The sequence below is a fragment of the Rhinoderma darwinii genome, chromosome 3 (genome assembly GCF_050947455.1).
Source record: "Rhinoderma darwinii isolate aRhiDar2 chromosome 3, aRhiDar2.hap1, whole genome shotgun sequence".
NCBI classification, from domain to species: domain Eukaryota; kingdom Metazoa; phylum Chordata; class Amphibia; order Anura; family Rhinodermatidae; genus Rhinoderma; species Rhinoderma darwinii.
Window position 1 is genome coordinate 208,536,640 of NC_134689.1, and position 26,631 is coordinate 208,563,270.

The following is a 26,631-nucleotide window of genomic DNA, read 5'->3' on the forward strand; positions in this document are numbered from 1 at the left end:
CGCTTTAAAAATGAAACTTCTTGGTATATGAAGGAACAGACGCGTGGAAATGTAACCTATTCTAATTTAGTTTAATATAGTTCCTAAATCCGACAGTCAATGCCAACTCAAGATGCACAGGAAAGGTTGAGGATTTGATAGGGTGGGGGAAGGCTCTTTTGTTCTGTTAGAATAAAAAATTCTTGGTCACACTTATCGGGATTTGAAGACTATCTTTAAAATATTGTCTGTCATTTTATTTGCATCTTCAGTGAGATCAAGTATAAAAAATAAAACAACACAAACCGTGGCCCCTGTGCACAGTGGACCTGAAATTCACAGCAAAATCCAGATTTATTACATGAAGATTATGCCACAAATTTCAACCATTGCATTAGTGTTAGGTAAAATCCATGGCAAACCTGGGGGGAAAAATAAAAAATCTGCCACAGATAGGCCCTCAGTCACGCTGACTTTTACCTGCATGTGTATAGGGTTTTGTAATACTTTAGTTGAGTACTTTCATCGTGGATTTCACACCAAAACTCTGCAAGTAATCCACTGCGTGTGAACATGCGCTCAGGTAATCATTACAATATTAAAAGTCGACTATTCACATTGCTTTAGAAAGCTTACCATTCTCTCTGCACAAAATGCATCATATCTTCCACTGTATTTGGCTCACAGACCATGTACAGGCCCCAGAGTCCCGTGTCCGTATAACAGGTATTGAAGGACTGGAAGCTGTGGCACAAGTTCCCATGACACGTGACCTGAGCAAGTTTACTGGACAAATTCTGATCGATGAAAGAAAAAAAACTGTCATATGATAATTGATGCCTGGAAAATACAGCCAACTTAGGTTTTTATTCAAAAAGGAGGTACTCGCTAATTAACATAACTAGTATAGTGAAGTCTTCAGCTTGGCGTTTTAAGTAACTAGACTGTCCGACATGCTGTCATGGAATGGTCAGTGAATCCACGTGTCTATCTTGTGGTTTAACTTATCGTTAATTTACATATATACTCTGAGCCGTTATTGGTTTTTAAAATTACAAAAAATAATACGTGGACTTTAGAAATATAAAATAAATATAAAAAAAAAAGAAAAAAAGTGCCATACCACACCACCTCCAAAGGATCGATCCCAGTTACCAATCAACGTGTTGGCCACCATCAGTGGGATTGTATCTGGATGAGACCAGCCAACAGCTTCAACGGAAATAGCAATGTGAGCAAGTGGCATTTTATCATCACGTACACGAATCTACAAGAATATAAGAAATAAGCATTGGTGCTTGAATCCGATCACTGGAAACATATTCAGCGATTAGAGTTTATACCCTTGATATGGACTATACGTAAAAGGTTGTTTGTAATGGTGCAGTCATCTGCATATAGCCCATGGAAAGGTCTAGTAACTATTAGGGTATGTTCACACAAAGAACGGCTGTAAAATACAGGAGCGATTTTCAAGGGAAACAGCCTCTAATTTTCAGGCGTTTTCTATGCATCAAGCGTTTTTTTCGGCCATTTTTGGAGCTGTTTTTCTATTGAGACAATGAAAAACGGCTCCAAAAACAGCTCAAGAAGTGACATGCACTTCTTTTTTACATGCGTTTTATTACGCACCGTTTTTTAAAAGGCCTCGTAAAAAACGCCCCGTGGGAATGGAATGCCGTATTTCCCATTGACATCAATGGGCAGGTGTTTGGAGTTACAGGTTCAAATGACCAAACAGCATAACATCTACAGGACTTGAATAGTGGCAGTCTGGCAGTTGTGTGTGTATATGTAGATATTGATATGTTTGGCGTACTGAACTAGAAGACGACATTCCTGTAACTTTAAAGGGGTTGTCCCAAAAATAAAGGTCATCCCCTAACCACATTATAGGTGATAACGTGCTGATGGATGAGAGTTCGACCTCTGGGACCCCCACCACTCACGAGAACGGGGGTCCCGTTTCCCCCGAATAAATGGAGCAGCTGGTCGCGCATGCACCCTACTGCTCCATTCATTCTCTATGGCACTGCCAGAGATAGCCGCCAAGTGCTCTTACGAGCGCTGCTCTCTCTTCTAAACAACTGATCAACAGGATTCCCAAGAGTCAGACCCCCACCTATCAGATATTGATGATCTATCCTGAGGATAGGCCTTCAAATTATTTCTCACTGAAAAACCCCTTTAAATATACTTGTATCCTTGTGAACGAACAACGGCTACATTGTGATTTCTTTTGAGGTGCTTACCTCACTACCTGTGAAGGTGCATGGAGGGAGAGTCTCTCCTTCATATGTTGCTGGCAGATTACCAAAATGATACTTTGCTAAATCATGCAGCTCGTCATGTGAGATGCCTGAAACCAAGAATATTATAAACATTCATAAACCAAGTTTATTCAACATACAGCATGATGTGCCTGTTCAGAAGAGTGTTGTATTATATAGGAATGGAGGCAACTATAGCTACCCCAGAAAACTTACCACCAGCAGCAGCAAGAACAATCCTAGGTCCTTTATAGTGTGTGGTTATATATTCAACCAGATCACTTCGATTTATAGATCTGTAGTCATAACAAGCATGAAATAAGTTTACACCAAAATTCACTTGATACATGTAAACAGGTTCACGTAGTGTTTACATATGATAGCAACATGGAGCAGAAATATATCTATAGAGGCCAGATTCAAACTACATCCTTTCACAGACTTTTAGAAAAGTTACACAAATTGGGGTCCATGGAGAATTTTGATCTATGCAGTTGTATTACTTTTGTGAAGATATTTGCATGTAGCCATAGAGATAGATGGCATGTATAAACACTTATTTTTGAGAGGAGGTGTTGTGCATCTCAGGCTCTGCTTGGATTAGACTTTTAGCCACAAACATTATTTTCTAATTGATTTTTACACAACTATACGCTTTGATGCAAATTGCGTGAAGGCGCCCATGAGTGTAAAGTGCAGGATGCCATTTTTACAATGTGCCAGGTTTCTGCTTACATAAACTACATGGACACTAGATAGGAAAAAGTCTTGGCAGGCCATGCCCTTACCACAGACACTATCTAAATCAGTTTGTACAGGAAGCAGTGGGAGATGACAAAAAAACAAAACCCCAAAAAATTTCCATGGTAGAAAAATTACCAAACAGCCAGAACAGGTTCTGTGTCCTTCACTTAATACAAGGAGAAAAAGATACAAAAATCTAATTTTATGGTTAATATCACTAGGGGACACAGCACCATGGGACGTCTTAAAGAAGTCCCAGAGGGTGGGGAGAAAAAACACAGGAGAGGTACAGACATTTGGCCCACCTAATGCACAGCTGCCTGCAGTACCTTGCGACCCAGACGGGCGTCAGGAGGCCAAAGAAAGAATCTGGTACAATTAGGTAAAGGTGTGCACCGAAGCCCAGGTAGCAGTCTAGCAGACCTGAAAAACCGAAGGCAAATGCCTGATTGACCAGCAGGCACCAACAAGTCTTGTAGAATGGACAGTGACCAGGAACTTTGCCCTTAAACAAATAGGCTTCCGAAATCACAGACCAGATCCAACATGCAATGGTGGTTTTGTACGCTGCCAAGTCTCTGTGTGGGCTTTCAGGAACCACAAAAAGAAGTATAGGAGCGTCAAAATGACTCTGTTGCAGCCAGATAGACATAGCATGCTCTCACCACGTTAAGGCAATGCAAAGCCCTTAGGGAGAGCAATCTCTTCATTATCACAAAAAGCCAAAACGACCTTCAGGAGGAAGGATGGGACAGGTCGGAAAACCACATTATTCCTATGGATAATCAAAAAGGCGGGCTTGAAGGACAGGGCAAGCAGTTCCGAAAGGAGTAAGACTGGGTTCGAAAGGAGTAAGACTGAATTTGGATTCCAAGGCTCAATGGGATGTCTGAACGGAGGAAACGGCATGAGCCACTCCATGCAGGAAAGTCTTCACTTGAGGACAAAGGGGAATAGAGCAGAAACCTGCCCCTTAAAAGGAAGACAATCCAATTCCCAGTTTAAGGCCTGATTGCAGGAAAGACAGGATTCTAGGCATATAACATACCAAAGGATAGAAACTACGCTGTTCACAACTGGAAAAATAAGCCTCCAGGTACAATGTTGCACTTTGGCTGATTGAGGCTCCATGGCCTTCAACATCGTATGGATGACTGGCTCAGAAAGACTTTGGGCCTTCAGAACCATGCCGTTAAACACATCTGACGTAAAGTGGAGTGGAATAGCAGACCTTGGGAAAGGATGTTGGGTTGAGTTGTAAGATGCCAATGACTGTCTGTGAGCAGGAAGATTAGGTCAGCATACCAGGACTGGAGAGGCCAGTCAGTGCCACCAGGATTGCAGGGTCACCCTCCCTCCCTCTTGAGCACTCTGGGCAAGAGCAGAAGGGGGGGCAGCTACAGGAGGGAGAACTCGTCCAATAGGCGTCAACCACGATGGCCCTGGGATCCCTCGCCCAGGTAGGTTGGAAAGCAGTTTTCCCAATACTCGGATAGACGACACAAGCAGGAGGCACATTCAGGATGAAGATGTCTTGAAAGAGGAGAACTTCCGGGTCTTAGAACGCATTTGCCATCAGGTCTAGACTTGAAGGTAAGGGCACTGGGCTCGATAGGGTGACCAGTCCTCTTGTCTGGTCTCTGAGAAGAGAACGACATTCCGGAGGAGTACGGTTAAGATTGAGAGCCTCAGAGCGGAGGGAAGGCTGACAACGGTGGGGGCTGTGCTAAGACAAAAGAGAACTCTTACCTCCTCCCATAGTTTTAGAAACAATCTCGTCCAGACGCTTTTCAAATAGTCTGCCACCAACAAAGAGAAGACCGACGAAGGCTTTTTTGGAAGCCCGATTATCCATCTAAGGTATCTTTGGAGGCAGGCGGTCGGTCCAGAGACACAACAATGGTTTGGGAGAGTATGAAAACGTCACCTATGCACGGAGCAAAGAATCTTGTCCATTCAGGTGGTGCCATGTCCAGGGGGGTCCTGGGTTGCAGACACTGTGGGCAAAATGTGTTAGACTGACCGCATGTAGACTTTTTATTACACATAGCCATAATTAAAGTAAGCAACCAGGGTCGCCTGAGCCGGTTGCCTGGTGGAATCCTCCCTAGATGAGTAGGGCCACAAGAGAGTAGGAAAAACAGACCACAAAATAACAGACAACCAAAAGAGTCATGGTTAATGGGAAGAGTGACCCTCTGGGGAGAAAAAAAAAAAAAAGTGACTCCTTAGGAGAAACAGACTTCTTGAGGAGCAACAGAATATAGAAGTGTTTCTGACCAGTAGCACTGTGAAATGGCTTCAGTACCCAGAAGCTGCTAAGGAATGACACAGGAAGCAGAAAATACCGCCCCCCAGAAGCCAGCGCTGGAGAGCAGCTGCCGTGCTCCTGATCCTGCCTCCATAAGAATACTTCCCAGCAGCCAATGTGAGTATGCCAGCCAGCCAGCCGATAGAGCCGCAGTAATCAGGTGACCAAGAGGGGGCGTCATGTGGCCGAGATGAAGGCCAGGGACTGACATAGAAGACCCAGCCTGCAGCGCTGAGGGAACAAGTGGCACAACATCGCAGGGAGTAGCAAAGCGTGCAGTTCATTCCCCTAACGATAAAAGCGGAAGTAGAAGAGAGAGGAAACGGCTCTCTTGCAACTGGACCTTTTACGTAGGAAAAAAAGTTTGATTAACTCAGATTTGATCGGTATTTCTTTTATGTTGTGTGTTAGAGGCACACAGGAGTCACCGGTTCAGCTGACTGACAAGTTTGGCTTACAGCGGCATTATGTAGCTTCTATGCTTAGTGGATATATAGAAGCTGCAGCGCTAAAACTTAATACAACCTTGAATAAATGTATATTAGGAAAATGTTTAAAAATGACAAAACACATATATTACATTAAACAAAAAGTTCAAAGTTTGAGTCTTTAATTTGTGTGTTAAGTGTTAAAATTGTCTCAGCAGCTAAAGGGTTAATTAACTATGCCATGAGAACATACATGTACAGCAATGCATATAGACAAAAATTATACCACCTGGATTGCGGGCAAATCTACCAGTTTATGGCCAAGTTATAACTACTACGTACTTTATGTTTTCAGTAGGTCCAAGGATGGTTCTTCCAAGAGCAGTGTTGTGATAGGCAGTAGCATGTAGGTAGTCAAAGACCACTTCCTGTAGATTAGTCTCCACTTCTTGCATCTCACGTAGGATGACTCCCCTTTCACGTTCAATTTCAGCTTCACCCAGGGTGCTGTTCTGTATAATGTCTGCAAGGATCTCCACAGCTGCAAAATAGGTTTCAAATAACAGGTTTGTACAGAGTATCATCACACAAGCTTTCTTCATGCAACTAAAGTTATTTACATCGGCCGATTTTCGTCCCGGTAACGAGCGGCGATAGACAACAGCATTTCGAGTGGTGCTCATTTGCTCCTTTTAAACTGAGCAATAGTGAAAATATTTAGGGATGCACGATCGTTAATACGATTGTTCGTCCTCATACATTTTGCATCTTGTTGGGGATATGTGCTGCTGAAAAGCGACCATTTTTTGGGCTGCATAAAAGGTCTGATCAGACGATAAACTGACGTTTGCTCGCTTGTCGGCTAATCACTGCCCTGGGCAATGATCGGGAACGAGCGTTCATACGAGCACCCGTTCCCCCCCGAGCAATGGCCAATGTAAAAGGGCCTTTACACTGGGATTCTCCTGAATTTCATCTTGGTATCTTAGTCAACAGCTCATTTGGAGTTCCGTCCTTGTCCAGCCCCCTAAGAACATAATCTAGTACATACTGATAGCCGATAGGCCTAGTTTGTTATACGATCGCACATACACTACAAAGCAAAACTCTGTGCAGAGTCCCTAACCTTTATACGCATTTACTTTTACAAAACGACCCAATTTTACATACAATAATTTTAAGCGCACTATCATTAGTGATCAGCTCATGTGGCTGCTTTTACCCATGGCAATTAACTTATCGGAGAAAGCCGTACATTTCCCATGCAGTGAAAGGTAGTATTTCACAGCCCCCATTTAAGGGAATGGGACACCATACATTACATGGCAGCACCAAGCCCTCAAGAGTGACAGCCATTGTATGCAGTGGTTTTCTGTTTTGATTAATAGATGGGGAAGGACGTGTTCTCTATGAAGTTTATATGACTTAATAGCCCCTTTCCACATGCCCTGTCTTGACGCAATACCTTTTCTTATTATAAAATTATATGTTACTTAGATCAGGTTTTAATAATAAAAAAACAAAATTTTTTTTTTCCGGGACAAGGTCATCAGAGGAGAGGGGGGTTCAGTTCCAGCTCTATTGCACAGCCTTAGGCTAAGATCGGGCAGGATAGCAACAATATACGTATGGTGAAGGAACTGTACCCAAGCACTTCCTGGAGACTGGATTAGTATACTGACATTTCTCTTATGTTGTATAGGTATAAATGAATACAACAGAATTGCATAAATCCTGACGCAATATCTGTACCAGACAGGCAAATTCAAGCAAAGGGTATGTTTAATATTTAAAAGGAAAAAAGAAAAAGAAAAATACAGCAAGTTGTGGTTCTGGATCATTGAAACATGTGAACAATTTTGTCAAGTACCTCTAGGCAGATCTCTGGAAAAGGCCTTTGCATAATACACCGTCTGTTCTCTTGATGTATATGCATTTAAGTGAGCACCCATGTTTTCTATTTCCAGCTCCAGGTCCAGTTGGGTACGTTTTTTTGTTCCCTTTAACACAAAGCAGAGGATTAGGGCTAGGGTTACTTTCATGTTTTGCTATAAACTGAATTAAAAAAAAGTACAACACTATACAAACATTTTCAGATTAAAACACACGAGTAAGGTGGGCGACATCATGATTCAGACGTGCTTATTAAGTAGCCCGCATGTTAACAGCCGTGTGCATTCTGGCTTGTAACACGGGGCACAAAACAGAAATGTATCGCGCACTGATGGGGATATTGTTGGCCACATAGTACCGCGTGTCTTATTACAGAAAGCGTTTCCTCCAATATACAGCATCATTGGTCTGCATAAAATGAGACCTTAGCCCTTTTTGTGGGAGCTGCATACTTCATACCAAAAACGGGATTGGATCCCATTAGAAATATTATATCCCACATACCATATATACTGCTTGTTGTAACTACAGGCATGCTTCAAGTGCTCTGCCAGAGTGGCACATTGGATTTACCATTGAAAAAGAGTTTAGAGGTGCTTCACAGAATATTTAGGAAACTTGTTATCATTTTCTAAAAAAGTTATAAAACGAATCACTCCTGTTAGGAGGTTGATACAAAAACAATAGGGCAGGTCAAAAGGGAGAAAACCACCTCTAACCCCCACAACCAGCTGTAACCATGCCAAAGTGCCACAGACAATGTGTCTAGTGATGTAATTCTTTCGTTTTTACCAACCCGCATTCCCTTGTAATTTGCCTGAAATGTCTCTGAAGCCCATGCCAATCATGTCCATACGATGCCCACTCACCGCTGCTCTCTGCCCCACATCATGAATATTCATTTTGAATAGCTCCTGGCTAACCCTACCCACCACGCTGCAGTGCTCTGTTAGAGCAAGACTTTAGTTGATTTGCTACAGGCGTGGTGTCAGGGAATTGATCACTCAAGGAGGATGGACGGAGATCAGAGCGGTTCATTTGCATCTGGAGGACTACACGGCGTGTGCAGTTCAATGAGGACTACTTAGGGCTTTTTTGCGTGCGTACAATTATCTAGAGTACAGCGAGGGTTAGTGAGTAAGTAAACACAAAGTAAATACGTATTCTGACTCCGGGTCTGAACTTTTATTTTCTGCCTACTGTAGTTATTGGTAGCAAAAGTTGGTGACAATCTCTTTAAGCACCCAAATTCCTCTACTCTACCATCAGGATCTTTCTAGTTAAAAGTCCCCTCACAAAGTTTGTAACACCTTACAGTGTCTGCTGGTTTATTTTGTTAGCTTAAACTCACCTTAAATGCCATGTGCTCCAAAAAATGGGCAGTTCCATTATTCATCTGGTTTTCATATCTGCTTCCAGCATCTATCCAAAGGCCAACCTAATTAAAATGATACATATTAAAAACCAACTGATCCGGTTCTCTCTTGCACGTTTGAAATTTTACACTTAAAAGGGGTTGTCCAGTCCCTAAAAATAGGGATAGGCCATCAATAGCTGATGAGTAGGGTTCTGACTCCCGGGACCCCGCCGATCAGATGTTTTGAAGGGGTGCAACGCTCGTACTTAATTTCTTCTTGCAGACTGTGAATCGTCGACACACACGTAGTGGCGATTCACAGGTATTGCAGTCTTTTCTCCCATTCACTTCAAATGGGAGAAGGCGGCTGCAATACCTGTAAATCACCGCTACATCCGTGTAGACGATTCACAGTGAGCAAGTAGAAATGAAGGGGAAGCAGCGCTCGTACGAGCGTGCACCCCCTTTTCAAAACAGTTGATCGGCTGGGGTCCCGGGAGTTGAACCCGGACCCATCAGCTATTGATGGCCTATCCTGAGGATCGCCATCAATTTTTAGGAACTGACAACCCCTTTAAAGCGTACCTAACTTTCAGAATAAGCTGTCATATGTGTGTACATGAGGAATAACACTATTTTTGCCCATGATACGATTTGTTTTCAGCATTATTTACCCCTCTGCAGGCTCTCTCTCTAATTCTCAGTAGTCTCTCAGCTAGTGGACAGAGCCTAACGGCTATCATGTCTTCTATACAAAGCACACACAGAGATAGGGGAGCAGGATTCTCCTCTTTTATCGCTTATATATAGAAGCTGCAGCAACATGGAGGACATTATACAGCAGTAATGAGGAGCATAACTGAAATCCAGCACTCAGGTAAGATGTACGTCATACCAGCAGCGCCTCTGTGTTTCTCTTTGCTCCTACTTTCTTCCCATGCTGAGCCCCCCCCCCTCCATCGACGCATGCAGCGTGTCTGTTGCTGACTCGCTCTCTCTCTCTGCTCCCCCCTCTACATAAACTTCTATAGCAGGCAGTGACGTGACATACCCCCTCCTCCTACAGCCGTAATTTTGCTCTGTAAACAGGGTTGGTCAAAGCTTAACAGGGGACAGACGGCAGATAACAGGAAGGGAGACACCTAGTGACAGTAACTTCACACAGAATTTGCATGGATAAAACAACTAAATGTTAACAGTAAGTAAATTACAAGCCTGCACCTGTCGTAACGGCAGGGAACGGCGCTAGCATCGCCGGGGGTTGCTATGGTAACCGGTGGCCTAACAATGGCCTCCTGGTCTGCCACCTACGGAAGCCCATTAGGGCCCGGCCTGAGGCGGAGCCTAATAGCCTTGCTGTCAGTGAGGTCAGTAATGCATTGCACTACAAATTGGGTCACATTTTGTGGGTTTCCACTGATTTGGTCCCGCAGGGGCTTTGCAAATGTGACATGGCGCTACAACCATTCCAGGAAAATTTGAGCTCCAAAATCCAAATGGTGCTCCTTTCCTTCTAACCCTGCCGTGGGTCCAAACAGCAATTTATTACCACATATGGGGCATTGCTATGCTCAAAAGAGTTTGCTTTACAAATGTTGGGGTCCCTTTTCTCCTTTATTTATAATGGAAATGGAAAAATCTGAGCGAAAGTTAAATTTTATTAGAAAAAACTGATTTTTTTCATTTTCACGGCCTACTTCCACTAAAGTCAGCAAACAAATCTGTAGGGTCAAAATGCTCACTATACCCCTCAATAAACTCCTTGTAGTGGCATATGGTTAAGGGTTATCTTCATTAGACAACTCTTTTAGGTTATTTTCAAAAACTTCGGAAGAATACGCTGTCATGTGTGTACATGAGGAACACCATTTCTGGCCATTGTCTCAGCTAGTGGGTGGAGCCTAACGGCTATTATGTCTTCTATACACTACACACACAAAAGCAGAATCCTGCTCTCCTATCTCTATCTTTTACATATATAGAATCTGCAGCAGTATAGCGGATATCATAGATTGGTAACGAGCATCATAGCTGAGAATACAGCACTGGGGTGACATATAACCCTTACCAGCAGCCTGTGTCTCCTCTCTATCTGCTCCCTCCTCCATAGACTTGTATGGGCAACGTGTGCCACTCTACTTCTCATTCCCCTCTCCATAGACTTCTATGGGCAGGAAATAAAGAGAAACACCCCCCATCTTTTGCAGTCCGTCTAACTAGGGACTAGGGATGTCACGATACCAGAATTTGGACTTCGATACCGATACTTCGTTTAGTATTGCGATTTCGATACCAATTTCGATACTTTGCCAACAGTAAAAAAAAAAAAAAAAAAATCTTCATTTTCTGATGAGGCGCGACGTGTGATGAATTTTGAATGCGCCTCACATTAATAGTAATTAATCCCATCATATCTCAGTCATAATGGGTTAATGTGCGAGGTACATGATGGGGTTAATTACTATTAATGTGAGGAACATGGAGGTTAAATTCATTGCACCTCGCGCCTCACATTAATAAGTGAATGAAAGCAGTGTTTATTTAATTATTTTTTTTACAGCGTATACATCATAAATTATGCAAAAAAATAGTTGTGCCGCCCTTACTGAATGTGTGAATATTTTATGTATTGAGACTTATTTTAATGTTTATTGTAAAAAGGGTGAATGTGTATTTTTTTTAAATTTAACAATACTTTGTTTTTACTTTATTTTTAAACTTTAATGTACTGACATATATCAGATATATCCCAGTACATTAGCCTGTGCCCTAACAACAAGAAATATGGTAAGACAGCCCTGGGGTCTGTCAATAGACCCTGGGCTCTGTCAATAGACCCTGGGCTGTCTGCCCATATATGGTATGGCCCTCGATCGCGTCACAGGAATTCCCTGTGACGCGATCCAAGGGGCATCCCCCCTGCTCATTTTCTCATGAATGCTGCAGTCAGCTGTGATCGCAGCATTCAGGAGAATAGCGGCGGAGATGAGAGGTTTCTCTGATCTCCGCCGTTATAGAGCGGGGCTGCGGCTGTGTAATACAGCCATTGCCCCGCTCCTGACAGGAAGTGCGCGCGCGGTCAGCATGAGGAGGTGCGGCTGGCCCTGCACTAATGAGCGGCGGTTCAGGCACTGAAGACAGAACATGGGGGTGTTTTGTAGTGCGCCCGCCATGTTCTGTCTTCTGTGCCGCCGCTCATTAGTGCAGCGCCGGCCGCATCGCATCATCCTGACCCCACGGCACTTGTTATCAGTACTCCGGAGCGGAGCAATGGCTGTATCACACAGCTGAAGCTCCGCTCTCATACATTCATGTATTACTATACTGAGCTGTGCGGCTGCGCAGCGAAGTATCGAAATACAGGAAATAGCGGTATCGAACCGTTTAGGGATGCAAAGTATCGAAACAGTATCGAAGTTTCGATGCATCGTGCATCCCTACTAGGGACAGACTATGCTTGACAACAGGGGATGGACAGCAGATTACAGGAAGGGAGACAACTAAATTTTAACAGTAAGCAGATTAAAAAATTTATATATATCAGGTATACTATCAGATTAGCATAAATTCTTTAAAAACTAAAGGCCCTTTTACACGGGCTGATGATCGAGCAAACTAGCGTTCATATGAACACTCGTTCCCGATCATTGTCCTGTGTAAACAAGGCAACGATCAACCGATGAATAAGCAAATGCCCGTTCATTGGCTGATTGTATCGTTTATGCAGCAGAACATATCGTTGTCGGCAGCACATCTCCCTGTATAAACAGAGAGATGTGCTGTCGACATGATGGTAATGTATGGGGACGAGGAATCATAGTAACGATCGCTCGTCCTCATGCATTACTGATCATAGCTTTTTGGGAAAGGAGAAAACTAGCACCGACCAACGAGTGTCTGGTCGATCGGTGCTGGTTGTTATAGCCAAAAGTGGGCCTTGTAAGCGAGCTCCGATTAAAAAGACAGCTCCTTGATCGACACTCGTTTGCTCCTTTCATAGGGATGAGCGCTCTTTACTACGATCTCTCGTCCCCATACATTTCTATCATGTCAACAGCACGTCTATTTACACAGGGAGATGTGCTGCCAACGACGATAATATTTTGGGCATTTAAAGGGAAAGTGTCATGATTTTTTTTAATTATATTGCTTTTAATATGCTGTAAACAAAAAATTTTTTTATTTGTGTTGTCGCTTTCTACTTTTTAATGTATTCATACTTTTACTTCTCTATGGGGCTGCCATTTTTTTTCCATCTCTGTGTGTGTTTCGATTAACGACACATACACAGATGGAATACGGCAACTACAATGCACAGGGCTGCCGTTCATTGCCTCTGCTATCTGGCTCTGTACTGCGTAGACGCAGGTCAGAGTCACACAGCAGAGAAGCTGGATTGTATGGAGGTAGCAGGCGCCATCATGAAGACCAGCTACACTTCAGGTAAGGTGTGTGTCTGTCTGTCCCTCTCTCTATCACAGACCCCCGCTCTCGTGACCCCCGACACCCCCCCCTGTAGTCGTACAGGAGACTCTGTATAAAGGACGCAGCTTACCCTTCTCTGTAATGTGATGTCTGCCGTCCACACATTATGTGGATGTGACTGTGCGTCCCCCGTGTAGCGTGGGTTGTGGTGTCTGCCGTACACACATGATGTGACTGTGTCCCCCCCCTGTGTAGTGACAGTTGGTGTAGTGTAGGTTGTGGTGTCTGCCGGTGTCCTGGGGGGAGGCGAGTTCTTCTCCTCGACCAGTGATTCAGGTGTTTATCACAGGTTCCTGTCCTGGGAAAGCTGGGTGATAAACAATATGCCCGCAGTTAGTGTGGTACCCAGCTTTCCCAGACCCCTGAACAGTAAATCTCTCTAGTTGTGCTGAGATTGTTTGGGGATGTGACTAACGAACCTCTCACACTCCAGTAGGAGGGGCAATTGTGGTTACCCAGCTTTCCCAGAAACAGATATAACCAGGAAAGGGCTGGATGGACGGGCTGAGGGTGCACAAGGTTTTTGGGGATCCCCCTCTGTCATGTGATCGGACCTAGGTTAGCGGTTCTGATGCAGACGGGGTTCATGTGACTATAAATCCGTCCATAACAAGAGATAGTGCACTCAGGACAAGCCCTGCCCTCATGCCGTAGTTGTGTGCTTCTGTCTGCAGTGATGGCGATGGGTGGCTCTGACACCCGCCTCCCCCGTCGGGTCATCTCAAGACAGAAGGGGGTGTCCGTATTGGAGACACAGCACTGCACCTGTCCTCAGGTTGTGTCTGGTATTGCAGTTCACCTCCATTGAAGTGAATAGGACAGAGCTGTAAAACCACACACGACCTGAGGACAGGTGCGGCGCCATGTTTTCCTAGACGACCCCTTTAAGACTCTTCCCGTGTCCGCAGTGGTGCGTGTGTGTCAGAGCGGAGTGTGCACGGGCGCCGCTGACACTTCATAACCACTTATCAGATGTTTTGAAGAATCAGTGGCAAGCACCCCCCCCCCCCTACCTACACACACACACACAATCAAGCGTTTTTTTATGTGGTTTTTGGCACGTAAAATGTGCAAAACAACATGTCAAACACACACCGTGTGAACCTGTCAACTGAAAAGTCATTCACTTCACTTTCATCATTCTAAGGGTATGTTCACACCAATGTTTTCAACTGAAAAATTGGAAGCAGAACGCCTACAAGCATCTGCCCATTGGTTTCAATGCAAAATACGGCGTTCTGTTCCGACAGGGCGTTTTTTTACGTGGTCGTTTTCCAAAAACGGCACGTAAAAAGACACCCGCCAAAATAAAGTGCACATCACTTCTTAGGACGTTTTTGGAGCAGTTTTTCATTGACTTTATAGGAAAACAGCTCCAAAAACGGCAGCCAAAAAATGGCTGAAAATCAGGATCTGGTTCCCCTTTGTTGAGTAAGCGTGTGAACATACCCTTAGCCTTTTGGTGTGTCCTATAACTTCTGCCAGCTGCAGAATCACACCCAGAATCGCAGCCGGACACTGCTTAGCAATTTGAAGACACCTTTTCCTGGCTTGTAGGAGGGGGGGGGGGGGGTTAGATTCCGTCCCACATTTACGGCAGTTGTGAGTCAGGTTGCTTTGCCTTATTCACCTCGCTGTAATTCTGGGAAGTGCTCCCCCTGGTGGCCATACTGTAATCATGTTTCCAGTACAGGACAGTAATTCCACGGAGAGGCAGGGACTCCTAGCGTCGTACATGACTATGATGCCAGGAGCCCGGCTCCCTGCAGTGTGTTCGGTCCGGGATTTGCGGCCGAAATACGTTCCGTCCTTTACGGACCAAACATGCTCGTGTGAATCCAGCCTTAGTGTCCATTAAAGGTTTTTGCCATATTGTAGACTAGGGTTCTAAAGTAAACGGATGTGTTGATTATTTTTATCTAATAACATTGTCCGCTCAGGCACATCCCATAGATAAAAAGAGAATGACAAACAGGACGAGTGTGTCTGCATCACCCATGAACTACTGACTGCATAAATTAAAGAGGCTCTGTCACCAGATTATCAAACCCCTATCTCCTATTGCATGTGATCGGCGCTGCAATGTCGATAACAGTAACGTTTTGTTTTTTTAAAAACTATCATTTTTGGCCAAGTTATGAGCAATTTTATATTTATGCAAATGAGCCTTTCTAATGGACAACTGGGCGTGTTTTCTCTTATTTCCAACTGGGCGTGTATTGTGTTTTAACCCTTTCACGCCGCAGCCCTTTTTCAGATTTCATTTTCGTTTTTTCCTCCCCACCTTCCAAAGGCCATAACGCCTTTATTTTTCCGTCGCTATAGTACTATGAGGGCTTGATTTTGCAGGACAAGTTGTAGTTTTTCGTAGCACCATTTATTTTGCCGTATAATGTACTAGGAAACGGGAAAAAAATTATTTGTGGGGTAGAAAATGGAAAAAACGGTGATTCTGCCATGGTTTTTTGCGCGACATTTTTACGTAATTCACCGTACAATTAAAACAACATGTTAATTTTATTCTATGGGTCAATACGATTACGCCGATACCAAATATGTGTAGTTTTTTCTATATTTTACTACTTTTACAAGTAAAATTTATTTTGTTTCGACAAATTCCAAGAGCCGTAACTTCTTTATTTTTCCGTCGATTAAGTGGTATGTGGGCTTATTTTTTTGCGGGATAAGCGGTAGTTTTTAATAATACCATTTTGGTGTAAATGTGACGGTTTGATCACTTTTTATTTAATTTTTTGTGGGAGATTAGGTGAACAAAAAATAGAGATTCTGGCGTTTACAATTTTTTATTTTTTTTTACGGCGTTCACCGTGCGGCTTAAATAATGATATATTGTGATAGTTCAGACTTTTACGGACGCGGCGATACCAACTATGTTTATTTATTTATTTTTTTACTATGCTCTACGGGAAAAATGGGAAAAGAGGGGTTTTTTGAACTTTTAATTTTTAAAGGAAGTGTCACCACTAATTTTTTTTTAATATGTTAAAGATGTTAGCGCTTTATTAAAAACGTTTGGATTAATTTGTGTGTTACTTTTTCTTATTTTTACACTTTTTCTTCCCTATGGGGCTGCCATTTTTTTTTCCATTTCTGTATGTGTCGATTAACGACACATACAGACATGGAATACGGCAGCTCCAGTCCCATAGGGACTGCGAACGGGGCCCGTTCCATCCACTAACATGTACGCCGCTGTGTGGGAACGGCGCATGCGCCGCTCCCACACAGTTCAATTTGAAATGCGCGCCGTCCGGCGCCATTTTCCTGTGGACCGGAAGTCGCGGCCTGACAGTAAGATTACTACTTCCGGTCGCGGCTTCCGGACTTGTGCACATGGAGCAGCGGCAGCAGACGGAGCAGATGGACCGGAGGGAGCGGCGGCGACTGGAGCAGGTAAGTTATTTCTATGTATGTTCGTGTTTTACTGTGTGTTTACTACTGTATGTAAACCTTCTACTCTGTATGTTAGCTCAAAAAATGGCGACACACAGTGTAGGAGGTTACATCGTTCAAACCCCTCGTTTCTCCCGGCACTAGCCAGGATAAAGGAGGGGGGGATGCTGAGAGCTCACTAGAGCGAGGGATTTTTACCCAATTTTGCAGCATAAAGCAATGTGGTTGCTTTAACACATGCAATGCTGCAATTTTGGAAATTGCTCCATCTAGTGACCAGCAATGGAAAATATTATAAATTAGAATCCAATTTATAATATTTCCTGACTCGTGAAAAAAAAAAATAATTAGAACAATGTTTAATCACCTACACACTAATTGTTTAACTAAAAAAAAAAAAAACAAAAAACATGTTTTGCTGGCAACACATTCCCTTTAAAAAAAAAAAAACTTTATTTAACTAATTTTTACATTTTTTATTAGTCCCCCTAGGGGACTTCAACCAGCGATCGTTAGATCGCTTGCACGATATACTGCAATACTAATGTATTGCAGTATATCGTGATTCTGACAGTCCCCTATGAAGCCCTGCCGGAGGCAGAGCTTCATAGGAGTACCAAGATGTCGGACCTGGGGGCCTTCGTCAGACCCCCAGGCAGCCGTGTGAACCAACGGCTCCCCCCGATCTTGCCGCGGGGGGGGGGGGCCGTTGAGACGTAACAGGGGGTCGCCCCCAGTTTTTAGTCATTTAAATGCCGCGATCTCTATTGAACGTGGCATTTAACGGGTTAAACAAGCGGGATCGCGCTAAAGCGCGATCCCGCTCGTAACCCGGAAGTGTCGGATGTAACACACAGCCGACACACTCGCTCTATGGAGCGGACTCAGGCTGTGAGCCCGCTCCATATTCCCCCACTCGGCGCGCGCCGTATATATACGGCGGATGTCGGGAAGGGGTTAAGCAACTGGGCGTGTTTACTTCTTTCACTGAACAATCACGCTGTGCTGTGGATCATGCTGGGCTGGAACAATGAGAAGTGTATGACGCTGATTGGTCACTGATTGGTCAGCCTCATACACTCCTCTGTACAACACCCAGTTGGTAAAAAGTAAAAACACGCCCAGTTGTCCATTGAGAAACTCATTAGCATAAATCTAAACTAGCTCATAACTTGCTCAAAAATGATCGTTTTTCAAAATAAAAACCACTGTTGTTATCTACATTACAGCGCCGTTCAGATTATGTAGGAGATGGGGCACTTATAATCTGGTGACAGAGCCTCTTTAAATGTTCAGTTCTCTTTTAACCCTCATTCAATAAGCTGGAGGGCACAAAGTAAATCTTTCATATAGTCAGCTTACCGTACAAGTAGAAATTCCAGAATCTTCAGAGGAAACTCGAAGACCATTTTCTAACGTGGTTACCTTAGTCTCTGGGACATTCAATATTGCTTGTGTCGCTGCTTGGGTAGATCGGTATTTGTTTATACCAAACTGAACTGGCTGCACACAGAGAGTACATTAGAAAATTATATATCCTGAACACAACGCTACATATAAAACATAAGTTTATATTTTCCAAACATGAAAACTTTGCTTAAAAACTATTATCAACCAAAAATACTTTAGCATTTATTCCTTGTTCATACAGCGCAGGATCCAATATTGGTTTTTAAACAAGAGAAATGTAGATGGAAGCTGCACTGTATTAGCAGGGACTAAGAAAACCTCTAGCAGGAAGTCTATAGGGTCAATAGATGTAGAAGACTTCGTGCAAAGCGTAGTTGCCCATAGCAACCAATCAGATTCCATCTTTCATTTTTCAGACGCCCTTTGAAAAATGAAATCGGAAACCTTATAGGTTGCCACGGGCAACTACTTCACTCTTCCTTCACACCAGTTTTCATACATCTCCCCTTGTGTTTTCTAGTGGTTCTTACTCCTACCCTCCTCCACATAGCACCTGTAAGCTATTTAAAAAATATCTATTTACCTATTGCACCCCAGTCCGGCAAATGATAGATCTAAAGGGCATCTTTCAGGGCCAGAAGGGCTGGTGGATTGTCAGCAATATTCCCTATCTAGCGTAAAGGGGGATCACACTGATATCAGCAAAATGCCTGGACATCCAGAATGTTTACATCTGGCCACTGGGCGGCAACCAAAGCGTATTCGGGGCGCTTATCAAATTCAGTACTAGCATAATTATAAACTAGGTTGTAAGGCCCCATACACACGGCCTTGCCCGTAATCACAGCCCGCAGGCAAGGCCGGCCGCCGACTCCCACGGGCCACATTTTCGTGGCGTGCTCCCATACAAGGTATGGGAGTACGGCCACAAAAAAAAACTAAAAGTAGGAAATGCTCCATATTTCCCGACACAATTCTACAGCACGGACACCCTTCCATAGCGGTAAGGAAAGGTGTCCGTGGCAAATAGAACTGGGCTGGTCCTTAATTGCGGCCCGCAATTATGGAGTTTTTTTTTGCAGTCGTGTGCATGGGGCCTTAAGACTCTACAAAATTATTACAATGAGTATACAGTCCAAATAAGATTTCATACATGTCAAGGGAGTTTTATACAAGAACAGTGGGGGTGCTGCCAATAACTACCAACTCTTGTTTGATGCTGTACTATTAGAAGGCACGTTCTGTTGGCATACAACTTCCCAGTGATAAAGGGGCAGCGCTGTCAATTCTGCATTAAAAGGGGTTTGCTTATCAGGGACATTTAGGGTATGTTCACACGTGCACGTCCGTTATGGCTGAAATTACGGAGCTGTTTTCAGGAGAAAACCGCTCCTGAATTTCAGACGTAATGGCATGTGCAGGCGCTTTTCGCTGCGTCCATTACGGACGTAATTGGAGCTGTTTTTCTATGGAGTCAATGGAAAACGGCTCCAATTACGTCTCAAGAAGTGACAGGCACTTCTTTGACGCAGGCATCTTTTTTATGCGCCGTCTTTTGACAGCGGCGCGTAAAAAAAATGACCGTCGGCACAGAACATCGTAACCCCATTCTAATGAATGGGCAGGTGTTTGCCGACGCTTTGGAGCCGTATTTTCGAATGTAAATCGAGGCTAAAACGCCCGAATTACGTCCGTAAATATGGTGTGTGAACCCAGCCTTAGGGTATATCCACTGGATATGCCAGGTGTCAGATAGTTGCGGGTCCCAGCTCTGTGACCTGCCTATATCTCTAGAACGAAGCCCCATAATCCCCGCTCTACCCTTCACGGTTCCCGCTGCCACTTGTAAATTCCAACCATGTAATCGGAAAACAGCGTAGCTCGCTTAACCGTCATAGAAGTAAATGGCAGTTACGAAAGCTGCGTAGCCTTGAGCTACGCTGTTTTCTGATTTCATGGTCGGATATTACAAGTTGCAGAAGGACCAGTGAAAGGTAGGACGTGGTTTAGGGGGCCCTGTTCTAGAGATGGGTGCGTGTCCCAGAGGTGGGACCCGCATCTATCTGACATATATGGCGTATCCTGTGGATATGTCATAAAAGTCCCTGACGGGAAAACCCCTTTAAAGAGGCTCTGTCACCAGATTTTGCAACCCCTATCTGCTATTGTAGATTACAGTAACGTTTTTATTTTTAAAAAACGAGCATTTTTGGCCAAGTTATGACCATTTTTGTATTTATGCAAATGAGGCTTGCAAAAGTCCAAGTGGGTGTGTTTAAAAGTAAAAGTCCAAGTGGGCGTGTATTATGTGCGTACATCGGGGCGTGTTTACTACTTTTACTAGCTGGCCGTTCTGATGAGAAGTATCATCCACTTCTCTTCAGAACGCCCAGCTTCTGGCAGATCACGCTGTGACGTCACTTCCTGCCCCAGGTCCTGCATCGTGTCGGACGAGCGAGGGCACATCGACACCAGAGGCTACAGTTGATTCTGCAGCAGCATCGGCGTTTGCAGGTAAGTCGATGTAGCTACTTACCTGCAAACGCTGATGCTGCTGCAGAATCAACTGTAGCCTCGCTCGTCCGACACGATGCAGGACCTGTGAGTGACGTCACAGCGTGATCTCTCGAGAACACGCTGTGTGTCTGCACTGCCAGAAGCTGGGTGTTCTGAAGAGCAGTGGATGATACTTCTCGTCAGAACGCCCAGCTAGTAAAAGTAGTAAAAACGCCCCGATGTACACACATAATACACGCCCACTTGGACTTTTACTTTAAACACGCCCACTTGGACTTTTGCAAGCCTCATTTGCATAAATACAAAAATGGTCATAACTTGGCCAAAAATGCTCGTTTTTTAAAAATAAAAACGTTACTGTAATCTACATTGCAGCGCCGATCTGCTGCAATAGCAGATAGGGGTTGCAAAATCTGGTGACAGAGCCTCTTTAAACTCCCCCATTTTCTTCATGTCTGTCTGGCTGACATTTTACAACTATGTATGCTAATAATATATGGAGAAATTACCAGATTAATAAACGGGACATCACACGACAAACTCTTTCCCTACATATGGGCTTTCCAATGACAAACATTTCAGGCACACTGTGTCATCGGGGTCATTAAAGTCTATGGGAGATACAGAAATAGGTAAGTGAAGGCGGTCGCTCACTATATACGACCAATATGCAATAAAGGTCTGTGATTAGAAACGCCGCCCGTATGAACACTGCCATACTTTCTAGTAGGTATGAGGAGCCCGTCCATGCACCTAGTACAACAAAGAGCAGAGCTCAGTAGCATCGGCTCCATGTGTTCTACAAGCCCCCGGCGCACGTCATGTAACATTCCCTCCATGTAACTACGTCTCCCAGGAGCACATAGTCCACCCGGTTACTTTACCTGGGACCTGCTTGTCACGCCGCTAATAACTTTCCGCCCCAGAGAGCTACCAAGTCTCAGCATGGACGCCGCCATCTTTGCGCTGAGCAGATGCATGACGTAACTTCCGCCCTCAAACTTGCCCTGTCATTGGAGATAAGCAGATTCCTGTTTTCTCCTGTGTAGTCGATGTCCTATTCCAAACACTTCAAGTACTGTGATATGATGTAACAGCTATGAATGAACATCAGTTCCAGCTATATCTCCATTATACTAGAGAGTTACAACGGCCTAGGAAAGGAATTGACTCCAAAACAAATATAAGGGCATAAGCCCCAGTGACCCAGCCTTTTCACTAGCAGGCATTTAAAAAAAAAAGAGATTGTCTGAGAGAATAAGAAAACAAACTGGCTGTAGGAAATGTGCTAAAATAACAAACCAAACATTGCTCACCTATAAAATTCCGCGCCACTCCAGCGCCAATTCTCCCCGCTGGTCTTTGGTTACTTGTCCTGCAGTGATAAGGTGCCATTTTTCCATGTGTCCTCTGCAGCCGAACATGCTGTTCTTGTTAGCATCACCGCTAAGGCCAGCGATTGGCTGTAGCGGTCACGTGGATGTACGGCACGTCATCACTGCAGGACAAGTAAACAAAGACCGCTGGGGACAACCAGAACATCGGTGCTGGAGCACGGGGGGATTTTAGAGGTTATGAGAGTAAGGGGGGATTTACACGAGCGTGTATTCGGTCCGTGCGGGCCGCGTGGTTTTCACGCGGCACGCATGGACCAATACAAGTCTATGGGGCAGTACAGACAGTCCGTGCTTTTTGCGCAGCGTTTGTCTGCTGCGCAAAAAGCGCGACAGGTTCAATAACTGCGTATTTCGCGCATCACGCACCCATTGAAGTCAATGGGTGCGTGAAAATCACGCGCACCACACGGAAGCACTTCCGTGGGACGAGCGTGATTCGCGCAACAGCAGTGAAAAGGATGAATGAAAACAGAAAAGCACCACATGCTTTTCTGTTTCCGAACATCCAAACGGAGTGTCTTTGCGATGAGCGAAGCCGGACAAGCGAACCGAACTTCACCGGGTTCGGCCGAACTCGTTTTGGCCGAACCCGGCAAAAAAATTATCGGTACGCGACGTCAGGAGATAGTCACTGTCCAGGGTGCTGAAAGAGTTAAACTGTTTCAGCACCATGTACAGTGACTTCCGATCCCAATATACATGAACCTGTAGAAAAAAAAACGAAGTTCTGACTTACCGATAACTCCCGACGTCTTCCTCCAGTCTGACCTCCCGGGATGACAATTCAGTCCAAGTGACAGCTCCAGCCAATCACAGGCCAAGCACAGGCTGCAGCGGTCACATGGACTGGCGCGTCATCCAGGGAGGTGGGGCCCGATGTCAAGAGAGGCGCGTCACCAAGGACGCGTCACCAAGGCAACGGCCGGGAAGTTCTCGGTAAGTACGAACTTTTTCTTTTTTTTCTACAGGTTTTGCGATATTGTGTTCGGCATTCACTGTCGAGGGTGCTGAAAGAGTTAGCTCTTTCAGCACCTTGGACAGTGACGGCCGTCGACTAGCCTCATCTCTATGATGGCGGCTGCGCGAAAATCACGCAGCCGCGCATCAGACACGGATGACACACGCAGCTGTCAAATGGTTTTTGCGCGCGCAAAACGCTGCGTTGTTTGCGCGCGCAAAAACGCAATGTTCGTCTGTATCTGCCCTTATGTTTATTTTTAGCACATTTCCTGCAGCTCGTTTGTTTTCTTATTCTCTCGGACAATCGCTCTAAGGCTGGGGTCACACACCCTATTTACGGACGTAATTTGGGCGTTTTAGCCTCTAAATACGTCCGAAAATATGGCTCCAAAGCGTTGGCAAACATCTGCCCATTCATTTGAATGGGCTTTACGATGTTCTGTGAGGACGGTCATTTTTTTAATGCGCTGCTGTCAAAAGACGCCTGCGTCAAAGAAGTGCCTGTCACTTCTTGAGACGTAATTGGAGCCGTTTTCCATTGACTCCATGGAACAGCTCCGTAATTTCAGCCGTAACAGAGGCTGCTGTGTGAACATACCCTAAAAGGAGTTATCCAACTTGTAAAAGAAAATTTTAAATAGCTGCAAATGTTAAAAAACAAAAAAACAGTACTCACCTCTTCTTTTCCCCCGGAAAGCCAGCAGTGATGTTCTGGCGGTACACCCGGTCATTATATACAAACAGCCAGCACGTGACCGCCAATCAGAGGCCTCAGCGGTCATGTGTTGTACTTCTGGCATTACCGCTCAGCGATGGGTGACATGATGCAAGGAATAAGGCACATGATTGATGAGGCCTCTGATTGGCTGTGAAAAAGGAGACTTTTGTCTATCTGTATTATGTCCCTTTACTCTGTTCCTAGTCTGTAACCTCTGTTTCCTATACAGCCAACTTTGTATTATTTACTATGTATACACACTCCAGTCCTTCACACACCACAGGAGTAACATACAACCCTTGCAGAAACGTAACTATATAAAAATACTTTACTTATAACATAGAAGTGACAAAGCAATATACATTACAATATACATTACATTAGGATACAACGCATTACATAGACAACACAACCACACACAGCCACCTCCTTTTCCTACCTTCCCTGGATACTAAACAAATTATGACCAGCAATGTGTATGTATATATAATATCATATTTTTCAGATTATAAGACTATAAGACGCACCTGACTATAAGACGCACCCAGGTTTTAGACAACAGAAAATAGGAATAAATTTCATCATTTACTACTTTTACAAAGTAAAAACTGTTTGTTAAAAAAAAAAATTTGTTCTGTTTCACCACATTCTGAAAGCCGTTTTTTGGTACATACCATTTTTTTATCACTTTTTATTTTATTCCTTTTTTTTTATTTTTTACATTGCGCTTGGGGAAAAATGGGAAAAAGTTTGTTTTTTTTAAGTTTTAATATTTTTTTACACTCCTGAAAATGTATCTAGCTTTTTTTTTTTACGCATTTTATTAGTTCCCCTAGGGGACTTGAACAAGCGATCATTAGATCGATGGTACAATACACTGCAATACATGGACGAGTTGAGGAAACAGCGTATCTTGCTGAGCTACGCTGTTTCCATAACTCCCATAGTAGCGAATGGCAGTTACAGAAGCAGCACAGCATGCTATGCTGTTTCTGTAACTACAATTCAGTTCTATGGGAGTTACGGAAACAGCGTTGCTCAGCGAGTTACGCTGTTTCCGTATCTAGACCATGTACGCTGTTTTTGGAGCTACCGAGTTCCGGAAACAGCATAGCTTGCGGTGCTACGCTGTTAACGTAACTCCCATTCACTTCTATGGTAGTTACGGAAACAGCATAGCTTAGCGAGCACTCGGCTGTTTCTGTAACTCCCGACCACCTAACCAGGAAGTGGCCGGGAGACAGCGGAGCGAGTAAGCTAGAACGGGGTTTAGGGGGCCCCGTTCTAGTGATAAGTTCACCTCTGGGACCCGCATCTATCTGACATTTATGACATATCCTGTGGATATCAAGAGAAAAAGGATTTTTGAAGCAGCACTAATTCCGAGTATGGTGCGGTGCACGCTGTCAAGCCAGGTAAACCCACTCCGGCATGATGTAAATTTCAAAGAAGTAGTAGGACAACAGCACACGTCTTCAAATCATCAAAGTGGTTTTATTGTCAAGACATCCACAAACGATAGCCTGTCGTTTGTGGATGTCTTGACAATAAAACCACTTTGATGATTTGAAGACGTGTGCTGTTGTCCTACTACTTCTTTGAAATATCCTGTGGATATGTCATAAATGTCCTTCATGGGAAGACCCCTATAAATTATGCGGTCGCTATTGACCGAGGCATTTAACTAGATAAACAGCCAGGAACAGCGACATCGCTGTTAGAGCAGCGTGTCAGCTGTAAAACACAGCTGACACCTGCAGTGTATGGGGCGGGCTCAGCGCATGAGCCCGCTCCAAACATCATCCCCTCCCCGCTCCATGATGTGCCGGCACATCATGGATCGGAAAGAGGTTAAGTAAGAAGCGGTCAGGGGGCCCGGCGCTGTCGGGTCCCTTGACTGCCAACTATAAGACGCAGGGACTTTTTAGCAAGATTTATTCTTGCTAAAAACTGAATCTTATAGTCCAAAAAATAAGATATATATCCAGATCTCAACACTATACGGTCTCCTGGAACTACACTTATAACCAAAGCCACATCCAGCGCCTGACCATTAGTACATGTACATATAGAGACTAAATAGCATGTATAGTCTAATCCACAGAATATATTCCTAGAATATCTCTATGTACACATATAAAGTCTGCTGTAATGGTATTTATATACATACACAGAAAGCACACATATAACTTGCCCTTTTGTAAGTGCTGTTCATCCAGGGGTGGCAGGAAAAGTGAGAGCCTCCGAGCTTCACATAGGCTAAATGTTCCTATCTCTAAGTTGACTCCGCCCACTCCATTGACTCCGCCTTAAGACCACACAAATACCTTCCAATCAATGGCGGATTATAATATGGGCAGTTCGGGCGGTCGCCCGGGTCCCGAGGCTGCCAGGGGGCCCATCGGGGCCCGAGGCTGCCAGGGGGCCCGAGGCTGCCAGGGGGCCCATCGCGGCCCGAACCGCACACAAACTTCAAAAACTATGCAGCGCTGCTAGCTGCCGCGCTTCCCGCTTCCAACTGAATCTGCGTCCGCAGGTCGCAGATTCAGTTGGGTTGAATGCTGGAGCCTCGCCCCAGCATTCACTCTGCCGTCAGCGGCTCGGTGCAGGCAGGCGCGATGTAGTGACGTCATTGCGCCTGTCTGCACGGAGTCACTCACAGCACAGTGCAGAGGAGGAGAAGCATCCCCCACCGTCGTGGGAACCGGGATAGGTAAGTAATTATGTTTTCTTTTTTATTAGGTACGT

General features: G+C 44.4%; 1 protein-coding gene across 1 annotated transcript in view; it reads right to left on the minus strand.

Annotated features, from left to right (window-relative positions):
- The window catches only part of PMPCB (peptidase, mitochondrial processing subunit beta), a 31,120-nt gene extending 9,314 nt beyond the window's left edge, over positions 1–21,806 (minus strand). Inside the window, exons 1-9 of the mRNA XM_075857319.1 lie at positions 21,693–21,806; positions 18,244–18,384; positions 8,977–9,063; positions 7,603–7,732; positions 6,075–6,273; positions 2,466–2,545; positions 2,232–2,338; positions 1,103–1,246; positions 616–776 (exon numbers count right to left, since the gene is read on the minus strand). Of these exons, the coding sequence (XP_075713434.1) occupies positions 616–776; positions 1,103–1,246; positions 2,232–2,338; positions 2,466–2,545; positions 6,075–6,273; positions 7,603–7,732; positions 8,977–9,063; positions 18,244–18,384; positions 21,693–21,788 (1,145 nt within the window). The 5' untranslated portion in view covers positions 21,789–21,806. The remainder of the gene's footprint in view (positions 1–615; positions 777–1,102; positions 1,247–2,231; positions 2,339–2,465; positions 2,546–6,074; positions 6,274–7,602; positions 7,733–8,976; positions 9,064–18,243; positions 18,385–21,692) is intronic.
- Positions 21,807–26,631: the final 4,825 nt, after the last annotated feature.